Below are 23186 nucleotides of genomic sequence, written 5' to 3'. Positions count from 1 at the left end.
ATGACTTCTGCTGGTTTGATAGATCGTGAAACTACTGCCATCCGATCACCACTCCGATCATCATCATTATCATATTCAATCTGCTGAAGGATGACATTGGCTGGAGACGCAATGACATTGCATTGAATGATTAAAAGTATATGCAATGACAGTTTCTTTAGCTTCGAATAAAAGTATTTGGTACAATGATTAAAAGACGCATAGGATTTAGTTTTTCCTTTAATGTAGTAAAAATTAGATATTTTTATTTCTGTATAAATTATATATTTTATTATTTTATCCGACAAAATTCACTTATAATAACGGTTTACAGGTAAGTGGACTTATATTATATATTATAGATTTGTTATATATGTTGCTATGTAATTTATTTTATGTATGTACGGTTCAGTTTGGTCCCTTTTTTGCATGTTTTCTATTGGTATGTATATTGTTGATAACTACATAATTTTTTGTGTTGTAATATATGTTGATGATGACATAATTTTGTACAAAACTGAAAATCTAGTTGGATCAGCCGATCAAAACTGCTTGACTGGTTTGATCAGAATCAGACCTCAAAACAATTCATAATTTGGTCTAGTTCTTAAAACTATAGTGTATACCTGTACACTCCAAATGGATACATTATAAATATACTTTTATTAAAAAAAATATATATCGAGATATTTTACTGATAAAACACAATAATTCTACCTTCTCAGCTATACCTAGATTTTTTTCTCTTTTTCTCTTGTCTATATCTTTATTTTATTGTAATATCTTTGTTCGTGTTTTACAAAATCCGCCCTTCTTGCTTGCAACAAGGAAGAGTCGAAGAAACCAACCCCAGATGAAAATCCCTTATTTAATCTTCTTTCCCCAAAAGCCCATCTTCAATGCTGTTTTTAATTTTATTAATAAAGTGGTGTTATATATATATAGAAATTAATTAAAATAATTATATTTAAAGGGTTATAGTATATACAAGGTAAGGGTTAACCTTTATAGTCAATCAATTAAGGATGGAAAAAATTACCCCTGTATAAAAAATTCCCTTTGAGGTAGTATGACTCATTTCAAAACCCGTATATACACCTCGTATACAAGGTTCTATTGCATATTCCATACATCTCGCCATTGATCTCAATGATTCGAAGGCCGTGCAAATAATAGATAAAAAGGTAGTACATTGTTCTTCTTATACATATTTGTCTTAAACTTTTTTCATTAAGGATATGATTGTAATTAGCAAAGCAACGATTATTTAGTAATTAAGCGTAGGGATAGAGTTGTAATTTTGTAGAGAGTTTAACCAAGGTATATAAACCTTGTAAAGAGTCTTTTTTGCTTCTGTTTTTGTGTGCTCTCTCATATGCTCTGCTTGCGTTTTGGTACATCGAAGAAAACTCAATGCTTTCTTTGATTAGTTGTCTAGCTTGGTAAGGTTTAGAACTTGAGTCTTCAGTTAGCTCTATTTTGAGGCAATTATGGTAACATCGAGTTTTTGATTGAAGTTCTTGATTGTATTATAACATATAATATTTCATATTTGTTTTAGTGGATTGACTACTCGAACCAAGTGAATCACTCTTATTCTTTTCTGCTTTCTTGATAACTTGCAAATTTGTTTAAAAATTGGTGAAAAAGAATCATAAATCTAAAACCAACAAGTGGTATCGGAGCTATTTCTAATTATTAGGTCCTTTTTTTGTTGTTGATTATTTTTATGCTTTTTGGATTTGTGTTTGCTTGTTTCTTGTGGCCTTTCCTTTCTTCTCAGCGTTTCTTGTTATACAGAAAGAAAGGAAAATATGTAAATAAGACCAAGAATTGGTCAAACAAGAATAGACATTGAATGCTTTGATGAAAAGGGAGACTTTAACATGTGGAGAAAGAAGTTGCATGCTATCTTGGTCCACTACAAGTGTGCTAGAGCTCTCAGTAGAAAAGAAGCCCTTTCTAAAGAGATATCTACCTTTAACAAGGCTGAAGTATTGGAAACTACCTATAGTCTCTTAATTTTGTATTTGTTAGATAATATGTTTAGACAAATAGATGAGGAAAATACTGCTGTTAAGGTTTGATTAAAATTGGAGTCCCTATATATGACTAAATCTTTGACAAATAAAATTTACTTTAAAGAACAACTGTTTGGATTTAACATGGATCCAACTATTTAAAAATAGTACTGTTAGCTTAGCCAATATAGAAGAAAATTTTTTTAATGAAAATCGAGCTATAATAATCTTGAACTCTTTACTTGATTCATTAAGGATGTAAAAACTGTTGTTAAGTATGACAAAGAGTCATTGTTAATAGAGGATGTTTTAGGTGCTTTAAGATCAAAGGATTTAGAGATAAAATTTGAAAGAAAATTTGTTAATGTGAGTATCCAAGTTAGAGGCAAAACTGAGAAAAGAAATTAATCAAAAAATAACAAATCATCTAGGTCTAAGTCTAAAACTAAAAGAACTTGTTGACATTGTCATAAATATGGTTATTTTAAAGGAAATTGTTTTGAAAGGAAGAAAGAACACACTAAAAACAAATGATAACCTTAAAATTGCTAATATTTTGGATGGTTATGATAATGCAGAGATGTTATTGTTAACTGAGAGAGTTTCTAAAAATAAATGGGTAATGGATTCAGGTTGCATATTTCACATTACACTTAGATTAGACTTGTTTGTTAATATTAAACATATTAATAGTGGTGGAAAAGTCTTTACTGGGTAATGATGAATTATGTGATGTGATAGAATTAGGCAGCATAAAATTTAAAATGTTAGATGGCTCTGTTGAAGTATTAGATAATGTCAAGTTGATACCTAAGTTTATAAGAAATTTAATTTCTTTAGGGTTATTTTTAAATCAGAAAATGGTGTCCTTACAGTTTTAAGAGGCTCTTTAGTTGTAATGAAGGGTAAACTAGTCCATGGGTTGTATATACTAGTTTGAACACTGTTGATAATATTAATGAACACTGTTTATTAGGACACAATAGCATGGCAAGTTTATTAGAATTATGCAAACAAAAATTGATAAACTCTAATAACATTACTAGTTTGGATTTTTGTGAAAATTGTATCCTAGGTAGAGTGTGCAGGTTAAGATTTTCAACTGCAACCTATAGATCAAAGGCTGTATTGATTTATATACAATTTGATCTTCAGGGACCAAATTCTCTCTCAAACTCTCATTACTTTCTTACCTTCATTGCTTTATTCTAAGAAGGTATGGTTATATTTTTTAAAACATAAAGATCAGACTTTTGAATGTTTTAAAGAATTGAAATTATTAGTTGAAAATCAAACTAATAAAAGAATTAAAGTATTAAGGATTGATAATGGTGTAAAATTTTATAATAATTAATTTTTTGATTTATGTAAAAAGGCTGAAATTTTAAGTCAAGGAACCTGTATTGATATTCCTTAGCAAATTTGATTTGCTAAGATAATGAATAAAACTATTTTGAATAATGTAAGATGTATATTTGCTTATTCTTGCCTTATCAAGAGATTTTGGGTAGAGGTTGTTACCACTGTCTCCTATCTTATTAATAAATCACCTTCTACTACCTTGAATTTTGAGAAACCTAAGGAATTATGGTCAAAAAGACCTCTACAGCTAAATCACTTCAAACCTTTTGGTTGTCTAGATTATTTCACACAAGTCAAGGGAGGTTAAATCCTAGAGCACTTAGAGCCATTTTTCTAGGATATCCTATTGGTGTAAAAGGGTATAAGGTCTGGTTGTTAGATAAACATAAGTGTGCTACTAGCAGAGATGTTGTTTTTAATGAACTAAAATTTTATAAAGATGTGTTTACACCTAATGGTAGGTCATGTGTTAAAATTGAAGCAGAGAAATTACCTGAGTTGAATTAGTGTTTATTATGAGAGAGCAAATCACATTAATGTGAGGCTACATTTCCTAAGGGATGTTTTGGCTAATAGACAAATTAAAGTGGAGAAGATATCAACTGAAATAATCCAGTTGATATTATTACCAAGATTGTTTCTGTGAATAAGTTTAAGCCAGCCTTAGACTTGCTCAAAATTGGTGTGTAGAGTCTTATTAAGTCTACAGGGGATATTTCTCTTTGTGTAAAGATTTATTTGTGTTTGCATTGATAAGGGAGATGTTATGAATATATATTTAAAGTTTTTCTATTCTAGGGTTTATTTGTGTAATAGACTGTTGTTTTGTTTAGTTGTATGAGCGTTATATTGTGATTAAAGAGGGTTAGAATGGAGTATAAATATTATTCATGCACATCCCTTAATATGAGATGAGAGTCAAATCAAAACCTAGATCAAGATTATATTATCAATAACAAGTTTATTTCTCAACAAGTCATTACCCAAGCAATAATCGAATTTATTTCTCAATAACAAGTTTAAATATAATAAAAATATACCAACCAATAAATTTTATTAATTTATTATATAAATTAAGATTATAATTTATGATTAAGTAATATAATTATTTATTTTTTTCTTATTATAAAATGACCAAAGCAAATGCTGCTATATTACATTGTGTGAATATGTTAATACAATTAATTTGTATAAATACATTAAAAACATGGTACATCATATCTACATTGCTAGCAAATTTATTCTCTCCTACTAAAAAAATATTTTTTCATTTTTACATTAATGTTTCTAGCTTGGTCTTCTCTCCTACAAAATTATTTTCAATAAATGTCAAGTTTTTTTCTTCATTTTATTCTTCCACTTACTTTCTTGTTACTATCTTTTTTATTTCTCTAATTTATTTTTTTCAATAAATATCAACATATATTTTCTCTTTTTTTCTCACACATAATTTTCAATAAATGTCGATTTCTCTTTTTCTTTTCTTTCTCTCACTCAATTTTTATTACCTTTTCTTCCTTTTTTTTCTCTCACTCATTCCATTTGGTGCTAATGCTGAAGATTAGCACAGAAAAAAGATAGTTGATAATGGTGTTGTTGGTGAAAATGACAAAAGAGGATAGAAAATGATAGACAATTGATGACGAGAGAAGAAGAGGATGAATGATAGTGGTGTTATTAGTGAAGATAACAAGGATGAGTAACAATTGATGGTGAAGAATTGCATATGACTGGTGGAAAAGAAATAAAATAAGAAAAAATTATTTTTTAGAAAAAAATAATAAATTATAATTATAATTATAATTATTGGAGGATATATTGATAAATTAAATAATATTGGAAGATAAATTGATTATGGGTATTTTTATAAAATTACTAAAATCAAAGATTTATTAATAATTAAAATTTATATTAAAGAGACATCTTATAAAAGTATTTCTTGTATATAAGATGGTTGGAATATCTTTTTTTTTTTGATACAGTGAAATCACCTATTAAATTAAATTTTTAATTTTTAAAAACATGAATCATAATTGTATTTATTGAAAGGGTAAAGGACTATTTCCCATATAAGTTTTATCTCAATTTCAATAATACATCTGTAGTAGATGAAAAATCTAAACATCTATCTATCTTAAAATTTTCTTAAATTTTTTGTTATATATAAGACTAAAATCGTTATTTAATAATAATATTAAAAAATACGTAATTTTATTTTGTTTCTCTCTTAGGTTTTAAAATTGATATTTAAATCTCATATCTAAACTTTAAAAAGTGATTCTCCTCCCCCTCTCCCTCCAACCCTAATCCCTAAGTTTTTTCTTTACTCTTTCCTTTGCCCACCGACGATCGGTGGAGCGTCATCCATTCTCTAAATGATGTTCGTCATCTAGATCTTAAGTTTGGGTGGGAAATTGTCTTTTTCCCTTATTGAAATAATGATATTGAACAAGTTTTACAAATTTAGATGTTGAATTGAATAAAAAATAGAATTTAACAATGGTATACATGTTATTGTATTATTAGCATATTTTAACATTACATTAAAGGATATAAAAAGACTATTTGCACAAACATTCACGTTTATGCATGTTATCGAATTATTAGCATATTTTAACATTATATTAAAATGATATAAAAAGACTATTTGTGTAAACATTCATACTGTATTATTAGAATATTTTAACATTACATTAAAATGATAGAATAAGATTATTAGCATAAACATTGACCATCGTGTAGCTTTTACTAATAATATTATGACTATTATATTAGATTGAATTTGATTTAAACTGAATTTGAATACGCTCTAATTTGAAAATTATTTAAATTCAAAAGAATAAGTTCAAGATTAGCTTAAGATTGGTGAATTAAAACTCGAATTCGATTTGAAAATGATTTAATATTTGATTCAATTTAAATCAATTCAAATTTAAATTATTGAATTAATTCAAACTCGATTTTTTTATAAAAATAACTGTAATCCTAAGCTTAAACTCATTTAACAGCTTATATTGAATCCAATACTATTATTATATGTTGTATCATGTCAAAGACTAATAAAATATGACTCTATGTAGACATATATTAATTTAACTTTCTAGGTCAAATTGGGGGGAGATGATTAGCTTCGTCTCCCCATTATCTTTTCAATAACAACCTTATTATTAAAGTGCGCCATCAATTAACTCTGTAATAAAATAATACATATCTAATTTTTAATATTTAATTAAATATGATAATATGTTTTATGTAATTAAGTGATTTGAAATTAAGAATATTATTTGATAACATATCATTGGAAAGATTGTCATAAATACACAAAATTAAAACATATAACATTATTCATGACTCTAACATGTAGTTGGTTCAAGTAATCTTTTATAAAAAAATAAAAAGATTATTATAAAGGTAAACTATCTAAAGATATAAAATTATTTTTAAATGTGGAAAAAATTGATAAATATAAATAATAATTATTTTTTATTATAATAAAATAATACTTAAATTTTATTTTATTTTATATATTTTAAAAATTATTATATATAAAATAACTTTTTTATATTACTTTAAAAATTAAGATATTTTGTCTTAAAAAATTAAAAAAGACTTCTCTCCTAAAAACTAAGGTGATAAATTATCTCGTAAATTAATTAGTACATTAATAATAACCGAATAAAAGTTAGATTACCGAGACGAAGCCCGCCAATAAATTCAATAGCAAGGACCCAGGATCACAAAACACATGCACAGTTCTGGAATGGAAAATTTCATAAATACTCCAAAACTTTTATTCTTCTCTTAATTTTCATTCTGTTTCATTTTTTTCATGGCGATGCCAAGCAACTTCAGATTCCGTCCATGAAAATTTCTTCCATTGTCTTCTCAACCATTCTCAGCCTTCCCATCCAATCTTCCCAGAAATTTTCACCTCACAAAACGCCTAATTTTCCTCCGTATTGCAATCCCACATCCGGAATCTCCGTTTCAACTCAACTTCAACTCTCAAACCTTTCCTTATTATCACTGCATTGCATGAATCCCACGTCCAGGTTGCAGTCATTTGTGCCCGGAAGCATGGCCTTCAGATGAAAATCAGAAGCGGCGGCCATGACTATGAGGGCTTATCTTATATCTCCCAAGTCCCTTTCTTTGTCCTTGACATGTTTAATCTTCGCGCCGTTGATGTTGACATTGAAAACAACAGTGCCTGGGTTCAGGCGGGGGCGATTCTTGGTGAAGTTTATTATAAAATTGCGGAGAAAAGTAAAACTCATGGCTTCCCGGCCGGGATTTGTCCCACTGTTGGTATTGGTGGACACTTTAGCGGCGGAGGATATGGCAATATGATGAGAACATACGGGCTCACTGTCGATAATATCGTCGGTGCAAGGCTTGTTGATGCTAATGGGAGGCTTCTGGATAGAAAATCCATGGGCGAAGATTTGATTTGGGCTATCAGAGGAGGAGGAGGAGCCAGTTTCGGAGTCATTATTGCTTATAAAATCATTCTCGTTCCAGTTCCGGAAACAGTGACTTGGTTTCTTATTAGAAGAACTCTAGAATCACACAATCTAACTGAGATTGTGGATCAATGGCAACATGTTGCGTTCAAACTTCCTGAAGAGCTCTTCGTCCGACTCACATTAGACGTGGTTAATAAAACTGTGAGGGGAAACTTCTGGATTTATCTCGGCGGCTCTGAGAAACTTCTTTCAATCATAAACGACAGCTTTCCTCAACTAGGATTAACTCAGTCCGACTGCATTGAATCGAGCTGGCTTGAATCGGTTGTTTTTTGGGGAGGTTTTCCGTCCGGAACTTCGACAAATGTTTTACTAAATCGTTCGCCGGCACTGAGCTTCCCGAAGAGAAAGTCGGATTATGTGAGGAAGCCGATTCCTAAAGACGGCCTGGACAGAATATGGAATAAAATGATTCAACTAGAGACACCAGTGCTGATATTCAATCCTTACGGTGGTCGAATGGAGGAGATTGAAGCGAAGGCGACGCCATTTCCACATAGAGCTGGAAACTCATGGAAGATTCAGTACATAGCTAACTGGAATCAATCGGGGACTGAGGCGGCAAACTTTTTTTTGCGGTTGATTGTGGAACTTTATAATCACATGACTCCATTTGTGTCCAAAAGTCCGAGGCAGGCGTTTCTGAACTATAGAGATATTGATTTGGGGATCAATCACAATGGAATGGGAGCTACCCGGAAGGAAGAGTTTATGGAATCAAATATTTCAATGGAAATTTCGAAAGGTTGGTGAAGATTAAGACTAAGGTTGATCTTGATAATTTCTTTAGGAATGAGCAAAGTATTCCAGATCTTCCTTGTTAGTTTCATATTAATTATCCAACCTAAAATATCAATATCAATAAAACTATATATATTCATATTTAAATGTTTAATTATATAATTAGATGATATATTTAATTATATACTAAAATATTATCTATATATCTGATTAGATATTTAATATTAGATATATAGGAAATTATTGTGATGATTTAATAGTTATAAAATTAAACAAACATTGATTCTTGTATCTTTTTGTTGAAATCTTATAAATAAATAACAAAATTCTTTATTAAATTAGATTTTTTTTTTTTGATTATATGAGTTTCCAATTATTAATAACAATATGTGTCACCAAACATTAATAAGAATAACATTTGAATTTAGTTAAAGATTGCATTTGAATGGTCAAAAACATGAAACATTAGTTTTCACATCCGCAGCAGCCTCAGATAATGTCCTTTGTTGTTTCCCTAGATTCCAAACCAATCTGATAATGTGAATAGAAATTTGGAACACGAGACTCCAATTATGCTGGCACACTAGTGTTGCTTTCCCCTTCTACGTATGACAAATATTTAATAATACTGACAAAAGTGAATTCCAGGTTTAGCCTTAAAACATTTTTCCATTCTCTAATTGATGCAAATAACATTTTCTTGTCAAAATCAAAATACCTTTTAACCCAAAATTAAACTTTGTTAGTGAAACAATAATATTAAAAAATAAAATTACTATTTTATTTATCTTTACTATTTCTTTGTTAGTGAAACAGTATGAGGAGCTCAAAAACGCTTTTGTTCAAGTTTAGCTCAAGCAAAAATAGCTTGGTTAAGAGTGACTTAAGTTCGTCGAACCAATATTAAGGGTGGTTCGAGTTTGATTTTAATAAAAATGATTCGATTCAACTTCAATTATTCGTTGGCTGAAATCTATAGTTTGAATCTATTGCTCAGATTTATGACTCAAATTTATAATTTAAATTTATGACTTATTGATAAAATGACATTATTTTAACAATTACTTAATATAATTTGAATTGAGTTATTAGTTAAGTTCAAATCAAACCGAGTCATCTATTCAACTCACAAATCAATCTGAGTCAACCTCTTTTTAGCTTGAGTTATACTTGGTTTCACAAGCTGACCCTTCTAATACAAACTTGGTTTGAATTTAAACTAAATAAATTTGAATTGAGTCAAACCAAACTAAATTGACTTTTAAGTCCAAGCAGCTCAATTCCAATCTAACCCTAATTTAAAAATTTAGAAAGTAACATTTTGAATATCTAAAATATATAAGAAGCCTCTTTTTCCTTTTCCTTTCACCCTTATCCTTTTTTTCTTTCTTCCTATTGGGGGTGTTTTAGTCATAGAAATGTATATAAAAGAGTAAACTTAATTTTTGAATTTATTGACGGTCTTTATGAGATTTTTGGGTTATTGGAAATTTGAAAAAAAAAAAAATCAAGGATCTTTTGAAAATTTTTGAAATATTTTTTTCCTTTAACAGTTTCAAAAATGATTATTAAAACCCCTAAAGAATTGAATAGGATGCAACAAAGTTTTTAAGGGTTAAAGTGTCAAGTTTAAAATATTTGGGTCTAATAAAAAGTTATTGCTTTTTTAAAATTAATTGATAGTAAAATTAGTAATTTGCCGTTACACCTTTTTTGCATGCTCTTAAGCCAACTAACATTCAAATGTAGAGATTACAAAATTTCAACAATAACTAATTTTAAATTGTGATTCAACCTATAAACTGAAAGCCACTTAATAGAGAAGAACAAAATAGGAATTTAGAGTGAAGAAGAAAGTCATGCAGAAGAAATGGAGAAGGAGATGAATTGTAATAATTCTCATTTTGTTATGAAAATCGTTACATAGCATTTTTATACTGTTTCATAACTTACATGTTAGCTACACATATTCCTTATTTATATAATACTAATTAATAGAAGCAAAATGACAACTTCCCTTTTAACACAAAATGCAGAATCTTCCTTCTTTCTTGAATATTGCAAACGATGTCATCTATGGAATGTTTTGGTTCATATTCATAAAAATCCCTCCTTCCTCGAGTACCTTGTCCTTAGGGGAGAGCTATGGAAATCGACACCTCATTTCGTTGATGAATTCCCAAGTTGCAACCATTGAAGAAAACCCTTGCCATTGAATAAGAACTTGTGCAACAACTACATTATGTCTCTTCTTCATACGCCTATCTAGTATAGCTTGAGGAATATGATCAGAGAGTGGAATCATTTAAGGCAAGGTGTTGAAGGCTTGAATTGGAGCATGTACTAGTTTAAACAAAGACATGTGAAATACATCATGTATCTCAATGTCTGACAGTAGTTGAAGCTTATAGGCCATTACACCTATTCTTTCTTTAATATGGAATTGACCAAAGTAACCATCTTGGAGTTTTGACCTACCTTAATGTAATGAAGTTTGCTGATATGGTTGGAACTTAACAAAAACCTAGTCTCCAATATGAAATTGTCACTTAATTTTTTTTTATTTGCCACCACCTTCATTCTGTTTTGTGCTCATGCTAGATGACGTTTCATCACAACAATAGTGTCTTACCTAGAGCGGAGGAAGGCATTAGTAGCTTTAACACGAGCATCGTTTAGAAAATAAGACACATGCACAAAGGGGCATATCCATACAACACCTTTAATGGAGACATATAAATGCTCAAATGGTATGATGTGTTATACCATAATTCAGCCAATGGTAGCCACAAATACCAAGTGTGAGGCAAGTGTTTAGCCATACGACAAAGATAATTCTTTAAACATTTATTAACGACCTCTGTCTACCCATCTATTCGTAGGTGGTAAGTGATGGAAAGTTGTAAGCCTGATCTCTGTGTCTAAAACACCTTTTGCCAGAATTGGTTGATAAAAATGGTTCCTTTATCATTGGTAATGGTATTGGGTAAGTCATGTAATTTGTAGACTTGTCCATAAAAGTTAGGCTACCGTTGCTATGGAGAAGGGATGTTGCAACCACATAAAATGACCATATTTCATCAGCCTATCCACCACCGCTAAGACCACCACTTACCTTGAGATCTTGGCAATCCTTCCACAAAATCTAGTGTGATATCAGTAAACATACTTGTTGAGATAGGTAGAGGTGTAGCAAACCAGGTATAGCCACATTTTCTACTTTGAACCTCTAAGATGTTTCGTAACTCCAGACAAAGTTCTGAACATCCTTTTAGAGACCTTTCCAATACACTACAACACTCATCCTCTTGGCTGTAATACTTAACCTAGAGCATCCACCTATTGAGGATTCATGGAATAAAGTAATGAGCTCTTGTCTTAAATTATTGTGCTTCCCCACTACAAGCCTCCCTTATTTTTTTAACTTGTTCTCTTGCCACAAATAATTAGCATATGTAAAAAGGTCTTATTGCTTTGTAACAATAATGCTTTGAAGGTTATGATCTGTAGTCCAAGTGTCTTCAACACTTTGCAACAACTTAGAAGGCAACAGGCTTCTTGTCAAACAATTAAAGTCAAGCCCTTATAATCAAGATAGAGCATCTACAACCAAGTTTTTCTTGCTTTTTTTTTATAAACAATGTCGTAGATGTACTATATTGGCTTTTTCTTAATAATGAATTTTATTTAGAATTTGGTCCATGATTTTTTTCCTCTATACTGGAAGTTTTTTTCATGTAAATCCTATATTCTTGTTTGTGATTGATTTATTTTATTTCCTACATGCAAATGATATTTCCTATGATTGATTTACCTAATTAATTAACAAAATTAAATTTAAGGTTTGTGGTCCCAACAAGTGGTATCAGAGCCTTGGTTAATTGGATGTGTGATTAATTGTGTGACTTAAGATGGAAGGTTCAACTTCAAGTTCCATGGCTAAATTGTTAGTTGCTAATTATTTTATTTCAAAGTCTATAATGGGGAACTTAGTTTACTGTAAAAATTTATTTGATCTTGTTAAATTATGATCTGACATATTAGCTAAAATATCTGAAGATGATTGGGTAAATCTACATAGGAAGACTACAAGAAATATTAGGCAACGGGTAGAGTTTAGTGTTTATGCACATATTAAACAAGAAGTTAATGCATAGGTTTTATAGAAGAAATTAGAAGATACATATGAGAGGAAGAATGCTAAAAATCAAGCCTTTGTGATTAGAAGACTAATGAACTTAAAGTTTAGATAAAGGCAATCCATTGTAGATCACTTGAGTGATTTTCAGGTTTTGGTGAATTAGTTAAGAAACATAAATATTTATCTAGATGATGAGTTGTAGGCTCTACTTCTCTTGAGTTCTTTAGTAAATCATTAGGAGGCATTGGTGGTGTCTCTTGGTAACCTTTTTCCAATTGGTGTAGCAACTTTGTAGATGGTAAAAGATAACATGAATAATGAGGAGATTGGATGCAAAGATATAAGTATGGATACTTCATAGGCTCTTGTTGCATAGAGCAAGGGTAGAAGAAAAGTCCTAATAGACATGGTAAATCCAAAGGTAGATCATAGTTGAGAGGAAAATTCACTCACTATAACTGTGGTGAGAAAGGGTATATTAAGAGAAACTATAAGGCATTCAAGAAAGAATAGAAAAGTTAGAAGAATAAGAAAAAGACAGATTTATGTCTAATTAATATGAAGAACTATCAGGAATTTCTTTTGAGAAATAGTACAATCTTGTCATTGAAACTGATGTACATTGATATTGAATAGATTGTTGACTCAAGAGTTTGTTACCATACAAGCCAGGAAAAATTGGCAAAGTAAAGATAGGCAATACTAGTTATGTAGATATAGTGGGAGTTGGCGAGGTGCATGTGTAAACTGAGTTGGGTTACACATTGACCCTAAAAAATGTGCCACATGTATCAATTTTGCATTTGAATTTGTTATTTGCTTATCTTTTTGATATATAAGGTTATTATAACATTATTGGTGATCGAAAATGGAAGATCAAAAAGGGTTTTATAATGGTAGCTAAAGATAAGACTCACTATGGATTATACAAGACTCAATATAAGCTACTTAATGATAACATGAAGGATGAATTGAATGTGGTTAAAGATGATGCTTGGCTAGACATATGGCATAAAAGACTACTCATATTGGTAAGAAAACGTTGCAGGTATTGACAAAGAAGTCTCTTAATTCCTTTGCCAAATGTATGAATTTAAAACTTTGTACTATTTGTTTCTTTAGCAAGCAACATAAAGTTTCTTTTAGTAACACCTTTAAAAGATAAAAAAAAACCATACTTGATTTAACTTATTCTGATGTATGTGGTCCCATTGAGACAAAAAGTATATGTGGTAGTATATTTTTTGTGACTTTTATTAATGATGTTTCATGAAAGGTATAGATGTTTATTCTAAAATCAAAAGATTAGGTTTTTGAGTATTTCAAGAAGTTTCGTGTCATGGTAGAAAGGGAGACATACAAATCCTTGAAGGTCTTTGTATTGACAATGAAGGTGAATACACATAAAAGGTGTTTGAAAACTATTTTTCAGAGCATGGCATCATACATGAGAAGACAATTCCTAGCACCCCATAAGATAATGGTGTGATTGAAAGATTTGTATGATTCCTGGTTTGACAACTAGCCCTGACCTTAAGCTTGAGCAGTTAAATGTGAAAACTGCCTTCCTTTATGGTGATTTAGAGGAATAAATCTATATAGAGCATTAAAAAGGTTTTAAAGTTAAAGGAAATGAACATATGGTTTGCATGTTGAAGAAAAACTTGTTTGGCTTGAAACAATCTCATAAGCAATGGTAAAAGAAGTTTGAATCTTTCATAGTGAATCATGGGTAAACCCGAATTAAAGCAAGGTAAATATGTGGTTGATTGTGATAGTCAGAGTGGTTTGGATTTAAGCAAAAATTCTACATACTGTAGTCGTATTAAGCATAGTGATGTGAGATACCATTGGATTCATGAAGTAGCAAACAAATGATAGATTTTATTGAAATGGATTTACACTAATAAAAATCCAACTGACATGTTGCTTAAAGTAGTGACTTGAGACAAACACTAATTCTGCACCAAGATGGTGGGACAAAGCTCCAAGTGATATTGAGGTGACATTCTTCCTATGGGTTGGAGGGGGAGATTGTTAGCCTAATAGGCTTGAATGTCTAACATACATTATTAAATAAAAATAAATTTACATTGAAGCCCTTGTTATAAAGAGATATAAATATCTCTTTTAGGTTTTTAATGGTGACATAGAGATGAAGCAAGAATAACATATTAGCGAGTTTGTTTTTCTTGCCTATGCAAATCAAAGATAGAAGTAGTCAAAATTTTTCTTAGTTTTTGATTTATCACTAGCCATTATCAAGATTATTAGGGTTTTTTTTTTCAAGAATTATTTAAAAGATTATTTTTCTTATATTGATCTATAATTATATAGTATTGTGGAGTTTTGACTAAGGAAATAATTTGGATATTTCTTGATTGTTGATCTCAAGTTCATAATAAACTTGAGAGTGATTTTACCTAATTTTTTTATAGTGGATTTTATTTGGAATTTAGCTCATGGTTTTTTCCCTCTATAGTGGAGGTTTCTCACAAAAATCTTGTGTTATTGTTTGTGATTGATTTGTTTTATTTCCTGCACGTAATTGATATTTCCTATGACTAATTGACTTAATTAATTTGCACAATTAAATATAGGTTTTGTGGCCCCAACACAAAGGACAATATTTGAGGTTGCTATAGATGTGAAACAAATATTAGCGTCATGATTTTTATCATTCAAGTGATCTATTCTTACTATATTCAAATGATAATTACATATTGCCCTTGGAAATATAGCTGCTACATTACAAAATGTTAAAAGCTTAACTTGTCAACTAGAAAGAAGGAGTAAATAAGAGTTTTGAAACAATTATATTTATAAAATTTTATAGTTGAGGGAAGATAGTGTTATGTAGTTGATGAGTTTAGACTATAAGAGTATTGGAGTTAATGGAAGAGTTGTATAATTAAACTTAAAATGTAAAGAGGAGTTGCAATTGAGGGAAATTATTGTTGCATTGTATATTAGATGGTGAAAAGTGAGAAGTTGATTGTTGGTTCAAACATTGTATATTTGATTTAAGGGAAGATGTGAAAACCAATTCTCAAAATAGTGTGTTTTATGTTTAAGTAAAACGACGTTATTTAGGGATTATTTGTGCAATGTTGTTTTGATGGAATGAAGGCAATATATAATGAATAGAAGAAAAGGAAAATGAGTCGATTGTCTGGGCAACTATTTCATTGTCTTCAACTCATTAAGAAGTAGGGGTAAAGATCTGATGCTAGGGGTGAATGGAGAAATCATTGTCAAGAGGGATGTTTACTGATAGGAAATGAGAATGACAATTATATCCAAGTGGTTGGTGTACCAATCTCTATAAAAATAGATGTCATGTAATTCTTGTATAATTTTTCTGGAAATCTAATAAAAGTTAGAGGTATTTTTTACTAGTGTTCTCTGTCCTCGCATGTAAACATTTTTCACATTTTCATTTTATTTGTCAAAGTTCAAGTTGATCTTGACTGAATCAAATATTAAATCATTTTCAAATCAAATTTGATTCTCAACTCATTAATCTTAAGTTGATTTTGAACTTATTCTTTTAGGTTTAAACTATTCTCAAACTAGGTATTATTGTAATTCAACTTAGATCAAATTTAACCCTACACAATAGTAAATACTATTATTAATAAAAGCTACAGACAAAATCTCATATCTTGATTAGCACGGTTGACATATAATACAACCATGCTTACTTATAATAAGTAATAATTTGAGTATTTATTATAATTTATCACCATGATTGAATATTTATTATAACACCAATCATATAGTAGTACATCATTGTTAAGATTCAAATTAATACATATTATAAATACACATTGTATTGCTTGATGACACAATACTCATGTGACATCTAAATTTAAGAATAAAATTATACGTATAAAACAAATTGTATAAATTTTTGTGTATAAACTGAGTTAGTAACTTGTGACTAAGTGATATGACTGTTTTTTTTTTTTTTTACTTTAAAATTATCTAATCAGATGTAAACACATTAGGTGATACACAAAATTTTATAGAATTTGTCTGTACATATAATATTATTCATAAATTTAAAGAAATGTTTATGCAAATAGTCTTTTTATATCATTTTAAGGTAATGATAAAATTTTCTAATAATACAATAACATGTGTATAGTGTTAAATTCTATCTTTTTTTCAATTTGCCATCAAAATTAAAATTTTTTATTTAGTAATTACAACCATGATATGTGGTTTTGAAAATTAAAAATTTAATTTATCAATAAAACTATGTATATATATTTTTTGGACGCAATTTAAATACAAAGATGATATATCATCATATAATTAAATGATTTTGAATTAAAGATAAAAAAATCTAATCACATGATGACATATCATCTATGTATCTAAATTATATATCTAAAATATGTACATATAACATTGTTCTTAATTTATTAGATGATATCACTATATCAACAAAACAAAATATAGAGACTATCTTATATATAAAAAATACTTATATAAGATGCCTCTTTAATATAAATTTCAATTATTAATAAGTCTTCAATTTTAGTAAATTTATAAAAATACCCATATTGAACAATAGAAATTTAATTGATCAATTTATTCTATAATAATATTTAATTTATCAATATATCCTTTAATAATTATAATTTATTATTTTTCTTTTCGTAAATTTTTTTTTTATTTTATCTTTTTTTCCTCTTGTCATGTTCAGTTCTTCAACACTAATTATCGGTCATTCTCTTTTTTCTCTCGGCATCTTAATCAACAACATCACTATTAGTCATCCTTCTCTTCTATAAATTTTCATTCATTATATTAAGTGCTCAATCAATATGCCGTGAACCATGTGCTCCTTTCAATAAGTTGTCCAATTGCACTCTTATTAGGGTTTACGGATATTCATTCACAGCAAGAAAAAACATCCAATACAAAAGTTTTCCATTTACAAAATCCAAAATCCTATTAATAATAAAGGACAATCAACCGGTGAGATTTCATCATAATTAATAGGCACAAAAACTACAATTACGACCAACATTTCCTCATTAATTCCAAAAACGCTGAACCATTCAAGATGCTCCAACATAAAATTGTTGCAAAAAAATAAAAAATTTACTTGGAAGCTGAAACTAGGAGCAAGAGAGCAGCCGCTTATCAAATGAGTAATGAGGGAGACTTAGTGAAGAATGGGATTGCAACTTGGGCCCAAAAATTCTTGGAAGCGACTGAATTGGAAGAATGGGATTTGGTGAATAGGTTAGGGATTTGGAAATTGAGTTTTTGGGCTTGTTTATACTTTGAAAAAGAAAAACTTAGTAAGAAGGGGTGGCCTAATAAAACAAATAAGGGGTGGGTTGACATTTATTAAAAAGAAAATTCAAAAAGCAAAAGAATGATATTTATTAAAAAGAAAAGAATAAGAGAAAAATAAGAAAAGAGATAGTAACAGGAAAAAAAAGTTGGAGTAAAAAACAAAAAAGTAAAAAGATTGACATTTATTAAAAAATTGAGTAGGGGAAGAAGACGAAGGGACAATAATAGGAAAATAAAATAATGAACAAGAATAAATAAGTAAATGTGATAAATAAGAGAAAATTATGTATTCTAAAATTGCTTGGGCGGCCTATTCCTCTAGTGTGTGCCTCAAGGTTGACACCCTGCTTTTTTATACAACTATTTTACTGTTGGTTGAGTCTACTCGCTTTTACTTGTATTTTCAGAATTTAGTTGTTGTGAAGATAATCATCCAACAATTTAAAACTAGTAATTGTTGAAATTTCGTCGTCTTTACAATTTAATGTTGGTTGGATTAAGAGCATGCAGAAATGGCTGAACGAGCCATACACATATAATTGCCAACATTATTCAATATTTGCCATACGTAGAAGGGGAAAACAGCACTAGTGTTCCAAATTTCCAAACAACAAAGGATATTATCTAAATTCAAATGTTTTTGATATTAGCCTCATGTTTTTGATAATTCAAATGCTATATCCATTGGTCATAAATTGCAGAGAAAGAATGGGGTGGACCATAAATCCACTACCAGTATAGGGACCATTTGTTACAATGAAAAGGATGATCAAAACACAGAGAGCTAATCAAAGTTTAAAGCTGCCACTCTGAGACAAGAAGGGTGACCAATGCAGATCATGTTTCGCTGGCAATAATATTCCCTCTAAGACATGGATGTGAATGATGGAAATCTTGATTATGAATACTAAATTCAAATGTTAATTACGTATCAACATTGAAAATGGGAGTCTTGTACTGCCATGACATCATTTTACTGGAATATCATTGATCTTACAACGCCGTGCAGAGTTGTATGAACATGAACAATGTGCATCAAGAGAGCGATACAACAATGACTATAGCACAATGCTTCAAGTTATTCTTATCGACGTATAGTGACACATATTCTCATTAATACTTGGAAACTCATAATAAAAAAAACAACTTTATTTATTTATTAGATTTCAACGAAAAGATCGCAAGAACTAACCTATGTTTAATTTTACAACCATTAAAATATCACAATAATTTTTTTATACACCAAATTTTGAGTACTTAATTAAACATTCATATGGTCTATTTTCATATAATTGAATATTTATCTTTAATTTAATTATTCAACCACATAATTACATATTACTTAAATATATAATTAATATTAAACTAGTGTGGAAGAATTGGAATGCTTTGTTCATTCCTGAAAAAGTTATCAGGATCAACCTTAGTCTTAATCTTCACTAACCGCTCCAAATTACCCTTGAAATATTTGATTCCATAAACTCTTCCTTCCAAGTAGCTCCCATTTCCATTGTGATTGAACCCCAAATCAATATCTCTATAATTCAGAAACGCCTGCCTCGGATTCTTGGACACAAATGGAGTCATGTGATCATAAAGCTCTCGAATCAACCCCAAATAAAAGTTTGCCGCCTCAGTCCCCGATTCATTCCAGTCCACTAAGTACTGAATCTTCCATAAGTTTCCAGCTCTATGCGGAAATGGCGTCGCCGTCGCGGCAATCTCCTCCATTCGACCCCCGTAAGGATTGAATGTCAGCTTTGGCGTCTCTAGTTCAATCATTTTCTTCCATATTCCTTCCAGGCCGTCTTTAGGAATCGGCTTCCTCACATAATCCGACTTTCTCTTATGGAAACTCACCGTCGGCGCACGATATAGTAAAACATTTGTTGATGTTCCGGAGGGAAAAGCTCCCCAGAAAACAACTGATTCAAGCCAGCTTGATTCGACGCAGTCAGACTGAGTTATGCCCAATTGAGGAAAGCTCTTTTCCATGATTGAAAGAAGTTTCTCAGAGCCACCGTGATAAAAACCCCAGAAGTTCCCCCTCACAGTCTTGTTAACCACGTCTAATGTGAGTCGGACGAAGAGCTCTTCAGGAAGTTTGTACGCGACATGTTGCCATTGATCCACAATCTCAGTTAGATTGTGTGATTCTAAAGTTCTTCTAACCAGAAACGAAGTCACTGTTTCTGGAACTGGAACAAGGTTGATTTTATAAGCAATAATGGCTCCGAAACTGGCTCCTCCTCCTCCTCTGATAGCCCAAAACAAATCTTCCCCCATGGATTTTCTATCCAGAAGCCTTCCATTAGCATCAACAAGCCTTGCATCGACGATATTATCGACAGTGAGCCCGTATTTTCTCATCATGTTGCCATATCCTCCGCCGCTTATGTGTCCACCAATACCCAGTGTGGGACAAACTCCGGCCGGGAAGCCATGAGTTTTACTTTTCTCCGCAATTTTATAATAAACTTCTCCAAGAATCGCCCCCGCCTGAACCCAGGCAGTGTTGTTTTCAATGTCAACATCAACGGCGCGAAGATTAAACATGTCAAGGACGAAGAAAGGGACTTGGGAGACATAAGATAAGCCCTCGTAGTCATGGCCGCCGCTTCTGATTTTCATCTGGAGGCCATGTTTCCGGGCACAAATAACCGCAACCTGGACGTGGGATTCATGCAATGCAGTGATGATAAGGAAGGGTTTGGGAGTTGAAGTTGAGTTGAAACGGAGATTCCGGATGTAGGATTGCAATATGGAGGAAAAGGAGGTATTTTGTGGGATGAAAATGGCGGGGGAGATTGGATGGGAAGACTGAGAATGGTCGAAAAGACAATGGAGGAAGTTTTCAAGGACAGAATCAGAAGTTGCTCGCCATGAAAAAGATGAAAGGAGAATGAGAATTATCGAAAACAATGAAAGTTTCGGAGTATTTGTAAAATTTTTCATTGTAGATATTATGCATGGCTGCTGTATTCATGGGTTCTTGTCTTGTATATACAGGCTGCGTATGGTTCATATATAGTACTTTTCTTTTGGTTTGGCTGTGAATAAATATTATTAGCACATTCACGTTATATATTAAAACATTAATAAATTAATTATAATTTTGATAATTATTTATTAATTTTTTAGGATAAAATTAAAATAAAAATATATTTATTTTGAGTTAATAAAATAATTGATATTATATATTTTAGCTTTTTTTTACTATACTCAATTATATACAATAATTATTTATATTTATTAATTTTCATTAAATATAATAATAATTTATTTATTAATCTTTTAGTATGGTAATCTTTTATTTTTGTGAAAAAATATTACTTAAATCAAATACATCCTAGAGTAAAGAGAAATGATGGGTTAGAATTGATAAAATTTGACATGATCTATTAACCCCGATATGATACGATACAAAAATAATTAGATTAGGGTTTTGATTTTTTTTACACGAATAATAGTTCAAGTCAGGTTATGGTTAACCCTTAAAAAGTTGAATCAAGTTCAGATTGGCACAAAGTCAACTCGAATTAATTCGAGCTAACCTGAATATTTTGAACGAATTACTACATAACATGATATCATGAAAAAATCTCCAATACCATTTATTTTCTTTATTTGACAGAAGGAGTTTAAATATATAATCTATATTTTCTAATCCAAATCAACAAAGAAATCAATATTGCATCACTGAACATCAAATCTGCATCACTCGTTCATTGCTTCTTGAAATATTGTATAGGTTAGTTAGATGTTTATTATTTTTTGATAAATTTTGGATATCTTCTTGGAGGAGTTACTCTTAGGGCTTTAGCCAAAATCTTATCATTATTCTACTAGAGACATTCATTCTAATTTAATAACTTTTTTTAATATACTTGTAAAAACTATTTGTAGTTTTTTTTCTTTGGTTTGTTATAGATACTACTAAATTAAACTTATTATATTTGGTGTATTATATTTATTTACTTATTAACGATATTAATATTTGTAACACTTACATTCATCATATATAATAAAAATTAAATTTTTTAAATATTTGATAAGTCGTTACTAATCTTATTAATTATCAATTACATTATTTTGAAGTTGAAATTATAGACTTATTTGAATACTTAATTATAATATTATATTTTTATCCCTACAATTGCTCATATAAAGAGACAATAAGCAAATTATCAGTATTAACTTAAAATAGAACATTTTTGTTTTGACAAAATATTGTTTTATGCCAAAATGTATTTTTGTGTGTTATTTTGTAATAAATTGAGTGATTCTTTGACATTTGATAAAATGTATTATTTCGTAATAAATTATGTCTTTACATATTATGTTTTGATATGACTTTACTTTTTACATAGTTTAGGTTAATTTGGGTCAGGTCAGATTAACCCGCAATTTTCAGAGTAAGATTAAGATTAAAAAATTTTGATACGATTTTGTTTCAGACTAAGTTAGAGAGCAAAGTTTTCAATCTAAAATCTAAACTGACATAACATAAATATAATCTAATAACATGAATTATTAAGTCTATTATATACATCGAATTTTAACTATTAATTAGATACTCATATAATATATTATTATATGATTAAATTAAATTAAATTATTAATTTAAAATTATTTAATTAAATATAATATATTATTTTAAATATTCAAATTCAATACCCGGAATTTTATCTTGTAGCTGTTTGATGTTGCATTTTAATTATAATATTGTTATTAAAAAGATAGTGGAAAGACGGCGCAAGTCATCTCCTCCCAAAATGACCCAAGAAATGTCTAATAAATATCTGTCTACAAACTACGAAGAGCCGTATTTTATTAGTCTTTGACATTATGCAACATGTGATAATCAAATCAAGTTTCAGGTGATTCCATTTAAGCTCTGAGTTGATTTAGGTTGACTCAAATATTATATTATATTTAAATGCAATTTGAATTTTAATTCATTAATCTTGAGCTCACATTGAATTTATTCTTTAAGAAATTTAACGATTAATTGTCAAATATTTGAACTTCAACTTCGAAATTATACTATTGATACCCAATGAATTTAACGATTAATTATCAAATATTTAAGAAATTTAA

The 23186-nt window shown here is 29.8% G+C and overlaps 1 protein-coding gene and 1 pseudogene across 1 annotated transcript; one reads left to right on the top strand and one right to left on the bottom strand.

Annotated features, from left to right (window-relative positions):
- On the top strand, nucleotides 1–8712 carry LOC123226777 (annotated as a pseudogene).
- Nucleotides 8713–19451: 10739 nt separating this feature from the next.
- Nucleotides 19452–21059, bottom strand: LOC123228244 (berberine bridge enzyme-like 8). The gene has a single exon (XM_044653574.1). It carries the CDS (start codon nucleotides 21039–21041, stop codon nucleotides 19452–19454), a length of 1590 nt encoding a protein of 529 aa, XP_044509509.1. The 5' UTR covers nucleotides 21042–21059.
- Between the last annotated feature and the right edge of the window lie 2127 nt (nucleotides 21060–23186).

Source organism: Mangifera indica, chromosome 10 (genome assembly GCF_011075055.1).
Source record: "Mangifera indica cultivar Alphonso chromosome 10, CATAS_Mindica_2.1, whole genome shotgun sequence".
In the NCBI taxonomy this organism is placed as follows: Eukaryota; Viridiplantae; Streptophyta; class Magnoliopsida; order Sapindales; family Anacardiaceae; genus Mangifera; species Mangifera indica.
The sequence above is the reverse complement of the archived record's forward strand: the minus strand, read 5'-3'. Positions and strand labels throughout refer to the sequence as shown.